Source organism: Oncorhynchus mykiss, chromosome 4, assembly GCF_057628025.1.
Source record: "Oncorhynchus mykiss isolate SJ-2025 chromosome 4, ASM5762802v1, whole genome shotgun sequence".
In the NCBI taxonomy this organism is placed as follows: domain Eukaryota; kingdom Metazoa; phylum Chordata; class Actinopteri; order Salmoniformes; family Salmonidae; genus Oncorhynchus; species Oncorhynchus mykiss.
In genome coordinates, this window is record NC_143025.1 from 83,644,356 (window position 1) to 83,654,068 (window position 9,713).

Here is a 9,713-nt window from a genome sequence, read left to right on the forward strand (position 1 = left end):
TATAAATGTATCAAAAGGCAAGCAGTGTTTGGGAAGCTACTCTGAAAATATAGTTTACCAAGCTACCAATTAATTCACACTGGAATAAGTTAAGCTACACTCAAGCTACCCTTAAGAAACATACAGTGTAGTTTACTTGACTAAAGTTACTTTGGAAAAAAGTAGCTCACTACATCCAAAAAATAAATAATCATATCTACCCACATTAAAAAATACTATAGTGTATCCAATAGTCTTCACTAGCGTTTTTTACAGACTGAAGTCTGTAGTATTTACTGAAGTATACTGTAGTATTTACAGTTTACTGTAGTATTTACTGTAGTGTTTTTGCAGACTGTAGTATACTATAGTGTTTTGGGGGACATTACTGTAGTATTTACGAAAAGTGTTTTTATTTTATTATCTTTGACATAGAAGTGGGGGCTTTCTCCTTGAGGAAACCTACTGGAGAAATACTAAAAGGACGAAGTTTCCGTAACCTGTAGGTAGGTAGGACCGGGTTCTGAATGGACCCTTACAAAAAAAGATTGCATTCAGAGTGCAGTATATAGGTAGTACTGTAGTATTAACTGCCTGTACACTGAAGTAGAGGTCGACCGATTATGATTTTTCAACGTCAATACCGTTACCGATTATTGGAGGACCAAAAAAAAGCCGATACCGATTAATTGTCCGATTGTTTTACAAATGTATTTATTTATTTGTAATAATGACAATTACAACAATACTGAACACTTTTATTTTAATTTAATATAATACATCAATAAAATCAATTTAGCCTCAAATAAATAATGAAACATGTTCAATTTGGTTTAAATAATGCAAAAACAAAGTGTTGGAGAAGAAAGTAAAAGTGCAATATTTTAACATCCCAGGTGAGAAGTTTTAGATTGTAGTTATTATAGGAATTATAGGACTATTTATCTCTATACCATTTGTATTTCATATACCTTTGACTATTGGATGTTCTTATAGGCACTATAGTATTGCCAGTGTAACAGTATAGCTCCCATCCCTCTCCTCGCCCCTACATGGGCTCGTCCAGGAACACATCGAAAACAGCCATCCTCGAAGCATCGTTACCAATCGCTCCACAAAAGCCTCGGCCCTTGCAGAGCATGGGGGACAACTACTTCAAGGTCTCAGAGCGAGTGCCGTCACCGATTGAAACGCTATTAGCGCGCACCCCGCTAACTAGCTAGCCATTTCACATCGGTTACACCAGCCTAATCTCGAGAGATTAATTGAAGTCATAAACAGCTCAATGCTTGAAGCACAGCAAAGAGCTGCTGGCAAACGCACTAAATGCTTACGAGCCTGCTGCTGCCTACCACCGCTCAGTCAGACTGCTCTATCAAATATCAAATCATAGACTTAATTATAACATAATAACACACAGAAATACGAGCCTTTGGTCATTAATATGGTCGAATCCGGAAAATATCATTTCGAAAACAAAACGTTTATTATTTCAGTGAAATACGGAACCGTTCAGGAATTGTATCTAATGGGTGGCATCCCTAAGTCTAAATATTCCTGTTACATTGTACAACTTTCAATGTTATGTTGCATATACCCTGACTCTGCATGCAATGAACGCAACAGAAGTGACACAATTTCCCTAGTTTAATATTGCCTGCTAACCTGGATTTCTTTTAACTAAATATGCAGGTTTAAGAAAATATACGTCTGTGTATTGATTTTAAGAAAGGCATTGATGTTTATGGTTAGGTACATTTGTGCAGCGATTGGTATTTTTTCGCAAATGCGCTTTTGTTAAATCATCCCCCGTTTGGCAAAGTTGGCTGTCTTTGTTAGGAACAAATAGTATTCACACAGTTCGCAACGAGCCAGGCGGCCCAAACTGCTGCATATACCCTGACTCTGTTGCACAGAACGCAAGAGAAGTGACACAATTTCCCTAGTTAAAATAAATTAATGTTAGCAGGCAATACTAACTAAATATGCAGGTTTAAAAATATATACTTGTGTATTGATTTTAAGAAAGGCATTGATGTTTATGGTTAGGTACACATTGGTGCAACGACAGTGCTTTTTTCGCAAATGCGCTTGTTAAATCCCCTGTTCGGCGAAGTAGGCTATGATTCAATGATAAATTAAAAGGCACCGTATCTATTATATGCAATGCAGGACAAGCTAGATAAACTAGTAATATCATCAACCATGTGTAGTTAACTAGTGATTATGTTAAGATGGATTGTTTTTTAAGTCAACAAACAGATTACCGACCATTTCGAATCTCACCATACCTTCTCTGCTATGCAATCTGGTTTCAGAGCTGGTCATGGGTGCACCTCAGCCACGCTCAAGGTCCTAAACGATATCTTAACCGCCATCGATAAGAAACATTACTGTGCAGCCGTATTCATTGATCTGGCCAAGGCTTTCGACTCTGTCAATCACCACATCCTCATCGGCAGACTCGACAGCCTTGGTTTCTCAAATGATTGCCTCGCCTGGTTCACCAACTACTTCTCTGATAGAGTTCAGTGTGTCAAATCGGAGGGTCTGTTGTCCGGACCTCTAGCAGTCTCTATGGGGGTGCCACAGGGTTCAATTCTTGGACCGACTCTCTTCTCTGTATACATCAATGAGGTCGCTCTTGCTGCTGGTGAGTCTCTGATCCACCTCTACGCAGACGACACCATTCTGTATACTTCCGGCCCTTCTTTGGACACTGTGTTAACAACCCTCCAGGCAAGCTTCAATGCCATACAACTCTCCTTCCGTGGCCTCCAATTGCTCTTAAATACAAGTAAAACTAAATGCATGCTCTTCAACCGATCGCTACCTGCACCTACCCGCCTGTCCAACATCACTACTCTGGACGGCTCTGACTTAGAATACGTGGACAACTACAAATACTTAGGTGTCTGGTTAGACTGTAAACTCTCCTTCCAGACCCATATCAAACATCTCCAATCCAAAGTTAAATCTAGAATTGGCTTCCTATTTCGCAACAAAGCATCCTTCACTCATGCTGCCAAACATACCCTTGTAAAACTGACCATCCTACCAATCCTCAACTTTGGCGATGTCATTTACAAAATAACCTCCAATACCCTACTCAACAAATTGGATGCAGTCTATCACAGTGCAATCCGTTTTGTCACCAAAGCCCCATATACTACCCACCATTGCGACCTGTACGCTCTCGTTGGCTGGCCCTCGCTTCATACTCGTCGCCAAACCCACTGGCTCCATGTCATCTACAAGACCCTGCTAGGTAAAGCCCCCCCTTATCTCAGCTCGCTGGTCACCATAGCATCTCCCACCTGTAGCACACGCTCCAGCAGGTATATCTCTCTAGTCACCCCCAAAACCAATTCTTTCTTTGGCTGCCTCTCTTTCCAGTTCTCTGCTGCCAATGACTGGAACGAACTACAAAAATCTCTGAAACTGGAAACACTTATCTCCCTCACTAGCTTTAAGCACCAACTGTCAGAGCAGCTCACAGATTACCTGTACATAGCCCACCTATAATTTAGCCCAAACAACTACCTCTTTCCCAACTGTATTTAATGTATTTATTTATTTTGCTCCTTTGCACCCCATTATTTTTATTTCTACTCTGCACATTCTTCCATTGCAAAACTACCATTCCAGTGTTTTACTTGCTATATTGTATTTACCTTGCCACCATGGCCTTTTTTGCCTTTACCTCCCTTCTCACCTCATTTGCTCACATTGTATATAGACTTGTTTATACTGTATTATTGACTGTATGTTTGTTTTACTCCATGTGTAACTCTGTGTCGTTGTATCTGTCGAACTGCTTTGCTTTATCTTGGCCAGGTCGCAATTGTAAATGAGAACTTGTTCTCAACTTGCCTACCTGGTTAAATAAAGGTAAAATAAAATAAATTAAATAAATAAATAAAATAAGATACGTTTACTGCTAGCTAGTACCTTACCTTGGCTCCTTTCTGTACTCACATAACAGATAGTCAGCCTGTCACGCAGTCTCCTCGTGGAGTGCAATGTAATCAGTCATGATCTGTGTCCAAAAATGCTGATTACCGATTGTTATGAAAACTTAAAATCTGCCCTAATTAATCGGCCATTCAGATTATTCGGTCGACCTCTACACTGAAGAATAACTGCAGTATGTTGCAAATACTGCATCCAAAATAAAATAAAACATTTACTGCAGTAATTTTGCAGCGTAACTGCAGTTACAGTGCAGTATAACTGCCGTTCAACTGCAGTTATTCTGCAATTCTTGCATCCAAATTACCACAGTCGACTGCAGTTACTGCACATTTACTGGTTATAAAACTGCAGTCTTTTTTTGTGAGGGGAGAGTTTCTGCTCTTTTCTATAACCTGTAGAGAACACAATATATGGTATAAAGAGAAAGGGGGATACCTAGTCAGTTGTACAAGTAAATACATTCAACTGAAATGTGTCTTCCACATTTAACCCCTCTAAATCAGAGCAGTAAGGAGATTGCCTTATTTGACATCTTAAATACTTGGAAAGTAGGTTTCTCACTTACAGGTGGCACAAACTGGGATATGGTGGTGGGGGGAATGGGCAGGGTATATGCAAATGAAATACTGTAGTATTTAATATAGTTTACACAAACTGGGATATGGTGGGGGGGGGGGGGGGGGGGGGGGGCAGGGTATATGCAAATGAAATACTGTAGTGTTTAATATAGTTTACACAAACTGGGATATGGTGGGGTGGAATGGGCAGGGTATATGCAAATGAAATACTGTAGTATTTAATATAGTTTACACAAATGTAGTGTTTTTGCATACATTTCTGTAGTATTTACTAGTGTTTTTTTGTGGATACCACCGTGTGTAGTATAGCATTCTGCAGTATACTACATAATTATATAGTATGTACTGTAGTATTCCATAGTAAACTGCAGTATTATTTCGTAGGTAAAACTGAAATGTCAGACTACAATTTGCAATCACAGATCACTCTGGGTCAGATGTTAACAGAATGTGTAATTTGGCCTATTAAACACAAAAACGATTCATTAGAATTAGGCAGGTCTGCTGCCACATTTTCATATGTCAATCGAACTCAGGCCCCTCCCAGCCAACATAACCATGCATCATACATGCCGCGTTTTAAAAAGGAACTGCGCTCAACTTTTGCAGGACAGAGGGGGCTCTGCAGGGCAGAAAGGACACTTAAATCTGGACTAACCACAAGCCCTGTGTTTTAGGTCACTTTTTTGTTTTCTCTTTATAATAGCCGCAACAGAAATGACAGCAACTATCGTTCCTCCTTTCTTAGAATACAGCGAAGTGAACAAGGTAACATATGTTCATTGACTGCTTTGAGCGGAGGGCTGAAGCTAACGTACCTGGCTAGCTAATTGCTCAACTAATTTATAGTCGCCTAGCTAGCTCATTAACTTTTTCGGGATTGTTCAGCAAACGTCAGTGAGTACTAGCTGTATGCATGGCATGTAGGTGACAAAGTATAAAGTGCTTAATGGCTGTTAACAATTCAGTACATTTATAATAATTCGCTTACCAGGCAATTTATGTTGTCGCTGTTCATGTCACATGTTGTGTTCGGGTCTAGATAAGTGCTTAGCGTCGCAAGCTTACAATCTAACATTACCATTTTTAAATGTTACCTAGATAGTTATGTAGTAACTAAAACGATTATTTGACAATACAAAGCTTTGCCATCAAACTATGGGTTCACGTCACATGGTATTAAATGATTTGATGAACAGGCGGATTCAACACTAAGGAAAGCTACTACTAGTTTTCTTGCAACCATTTGCGCCGTTGACGTGTGCAGTGCAGGTTGAAAAGCTGTGTCGCGCAGAGATATGGCAATCAAATGTTATTGGTCACACGCATAATTAGCAGCTGTTATTGCGGGTGTATCGAAATGCTTGTTTTCCTAGCTCCAACAATGCATTAATATCTAAAAATTCACAACACGAATCTAAAAGTAAAACAATGGAATTAAGAAATATCTAAATATTGGGACGAGCAATGTCAGCGTGGCAATGACTAAAGTACAGTAAAATGGAATACAGTATATACAAGTGAGATGAGTAAACCAGGATGTATGTAAACATTATTAAAGCGACCAGTGTTCCATGTCTTTTGTATATAGGGCAGCAGCCTCTAAGGTGCAGGATTGAGTAACCGGGCAATCCCCACTCAGTACGAATTGTAAACAGCTGTGCCTCAGTTTGAAAACATATTGGATCCCGAAAGTAACATGTCAGCATTTGAATACTGTTTATCTATATCCCCTTTGAAATAGATAACCAGTAAACGTTTGCTGAAAGTTTTAATCAATTGTCTTGTCTATGTAACTAGCATTTGTGCATATTGCTGTCACATGCACATACTAAAGCCATAATTGTTAGGCAGTGATTTTTGTTTGCTAGTTGCCCATTTGTCTTTACCATGTGACTATGGAGATGAGTCTTTATATATTGCTGTTCAAAAGTTACCTAGTAGAATGAATATTATTTTCAATGCAAGTAATTAAAGGTTGCGACTGTAACCTCGCTCAAAGTACTGCTAGATCAAAACTTTATTTTTTTTCATTCACTACTGATTGACAGACACTTTATCTACATTTTTATGTGACTGTTCTTTTCTTTGCAGAACAATAAGATGTTGAACTACAACAACAACACTTTCGGTGGGCCCCACAACAACGGCTCCTCCTTGCTGGACAGGAAGGCGGTGGGGGGCAGTGGGCTGTTGCAGCACTGTGACTCGGTCACCCTTCCCAATGCTAAATTCAACCAGAACCAGTTCATCAACAGTCTGAAGGTGGACCCTTTCTCGCTCCTGATCGGTGGTTGCGGCAGCAAAAACAAGGAGAACTGCTTCCGAGATCGCTCCTTCTCAGAGACTGGGGAGCGCCTCAAGCCGGGCAGTCAGCTCCAGGGTCTCGGCATCGGACAGAGCCAGCAGCAGGTCAACTCCAGCCGCTATAAGACGGAGCTGTGCCGGCCCTTCGAGGAGAATGGCTCCTGCAAGTACGGTGACAAGTGCCAGTTTGCCCACGGCATGCAAGAACTGCGCAGCCTGAGCCGCCACCCCAAGTACAAGACAGAGTTGTGTCGCACTTTCCACACTATGGGCTTCTGCCCCTACGGCCCGCGCTGCCACTTCATCCACAATGCAGAGGAGCGCCGTGGCCCACCGCCACCCCTCTCCACTTTCAACAAGATGGAGCGCCCTCGCCTCCAGCACAGCTTCAGCTTCGCTGGCTTCCCCAGCCAGGGCGGTCTGCAGGTCAGCCCCACCTCGGTCACCCCGCCACCTATCTCCACCGATGAGGACATGAGTGACTGGCCCAGCAAACCCTTCACCTACACCAGCCAGGAGCTGGCCAACCTGTTCGGGCCCAGCTTAGGGGGGGGCCTCCCTGTCTTTGAGCCTGGTCTGCTGACCCCGGCAACGCCCTCCCCCACCGCCCCCTGCTTCTTCCGGCCCATGTCGGAGTCTCCCGCCAGTCCCCCGGACTCTCTCTCAGACCTGGAGGGCTACCAGAGCAGTCAGAGCGGCTCGGAGTCTCCCAGCCTGGACGCCTCACGCCGCCTGCCCATCTTCAGCAGGCTCTCCATCTCTGATGATTAGTGTCTACAACCCCCCCCCCCCCCCCCCCCCCCCCATGGTCCCGTCCCTCACCTTGTTTACAACTCAGAAGTGGACATGGTAGTTCTATGCAGCAGTGTTGCCACTTAGTCCAATCAAAATGCAGATTTCCACCTCCGCTCCCCCCCTGCCCTCCTCATCTCAGATGAATCCGAGTAGCCAATGAACAGAGGTGTCTTTTATTTTACCCAAATGGTCACTAAAGAATTGTGATACATAGCAGTTAACATAAGAACACTAGTTCAAGACAAGTCGTCCTTGGGTGAAGGGCTACAATAACGTTGAATGGTAGAAGAGATGGATCAGAACATGTCAGGAGTCCCCTGTCGTTTTGGTGTGTAGCAGTTCTGCATATCGTCACGTGACCATTGCTGCCTGTGCCACAGCTATCTTCAAACCTCTCATCCTTCTACGCCTTGAGAGGATTTGTGACAAATCAGTGCTCCATTTACAATGGGTCACCTTTCTCTTAAAATTAAACCAGCAAAAATATTATTGGACAGTCAGTTCTGATGAAGTGCCTTGGTGATGTCCGATCAATGTGTACCAAGACATATGGGACTACAATGGTTACTTTTAATGATCCCACGCTTTTTCCTGACCCTCTATTTTTGAATTGTGTAATTTTTGGATATGGGGACTAGACAAACGCACAGATGGCTTTTGTTTAGAATCAGGGTGGGAAGAATACATTTTATTTTGGTGCTGGTATGTGCTCTCTTGCACCATGACGACAACCCCTAAGAATAATCTGTGGTGCCCTTAGACATTTTCTATCTGTAGTCGTGTTGAAGGTCGGAGGAGTAGGACTGTTCATATGAGTAAACTCAATCAATATTAATATTTGATCTTGGCCTGTCCTCTGTCTCCCAGGACCCCCCACCACCACCCAGCTTAATAGCTGGCTGAGAGGACCCCTCAGTCTCCACTGTCAAAAATCTAAGTGAAAAGCTCTTTCATTAATTCCACCTTGTTCAACAGTGTATTATTATTGTTTAGTTTGTTTTGAAGACCTTGGTTTTTCCTTGTCACTGATTATTTAACTTATCAGAATGTATTTATTGCTGATCTTAAGGCATTTTTTTTGTATTTATCTTGATAATGAAACAATAGAATATATTTTCTTTTATGTTAAATTATGATCTTCTGTATTGATTGAAGTTGTTTTTTTCTTCCACAGTTAATATATTATACAGCAAATACTTTTTTTCTGTTTTGTAACTACACTTTGATTTATTTAGAAAGTTAATCTTAATTTAAACTTATTTTTGTTGTATTTATTGTTTTTCCCCTTCCCCGATGTTTGAACTGTGGTTCTATCCTAATCCTCCTTCCAGTTGTGGATTGCAGCAGCTCTCCAAGGTTCTCTAGAATGCAGAATTAGGCTTCAGTCCTTTTCCTGTTATTTCACTTTCTTTTGACCAGGACAAACATTAATTTTAGTATTTAAATCACTCTTAGCCTATATAACCAGCGTTTTTATGCTGCTAACGACAAATGGAAATGTCTTGAATTAGTTAATTATGGACGCTCGCATATTCCACAATGCCATGAACTGATTTATTAGTTGTTTTTTTGCCAAATAAGGTGATGTTTTGGTCATGTTTGTTGGACCAGTCATTCCCATTTAAGTACCTATCAATACATTCCAGGTATCCCCAAGCATTGTGCCTTTAACACACGTTTTAGAACACAGAGTAGATTTAAGCCTAAACCTCTTGTAGTGGAATAAAGGTGAACAGGGTTGACATCAATCAACAGGTGAATGTATTCTCTTTTTAGCCGCTGTTGCTGTTCTCTACAGTCTTCATTCTCATGTATTATTTTTGTAATGACAGATTGCAGTTTAAACTTTAAACCAATAAAACCCATATTTCTATTGAACGTCTGTCTTCCTGATTGACAAGGGTTGTTTGCGGCTCAGGTTGGGAAAATCATTAAAATCATTAAATGGCAACTCATCCCATGAGAACTGTTTCAGTAGGGAAAGCAGCCTGGGTTCTAGGAGCTGGCTTCATTTGGCCTGGGCATTGAATGGGAACCATGTTGGTGAAGCAGTGCTAGATTGTTTGTATCCTATCTTTG

General features: G+C 41.4%; 1 protein-coding gene across 1 annotated transcript; it reads left to right on the forward strand.

Moving 5' to 3' along the window:
* Positions 1 to 5,091: 5,091 nt before the first annotated feature.
* LOC110522530 (mRNA decay activator protein ZFP36L1) lies at positions 5,092 to 9,512 on the forward strand. Its single transcript, XM_090233176.1, has 2 exons — positions 5,092 to 5,300; positions 6,627 to 9,512. Exons 1-2 carry the CDS (start codon positions 5,250 to 5,252, stop codon positions 7,608 to 7,610), a joined length of 1,035 nt encoding a protein of 344 aa, XP_090089302.1. The 5' UTR covers positions 5,092 to 5,249; the 3' UTR covers positions 7,611 to 9,512.
* The last annotated feature ends 201 nt before the right edge of the window (positions 9,513 to 9,713 follow it).

What these genes read in the sequence shown, in the direction of transcription:
- LOC110522530 (XM_090233176.1), top strand. Translation starts at nt 5,250, where the DNA reads ATGACAGCAACTATCGTTCCTCCTTTCTTAGAATACAGCGAAGTGAAC. An exon ending in AATACAGCGAAGTGAACAAG is followed by an intron (nt 5,301 to 6,626) that starts GTAACATATGTT and finishes TTTTCTTTGCAG; the next exon opens with AACAATAAGATGTTGAACTA.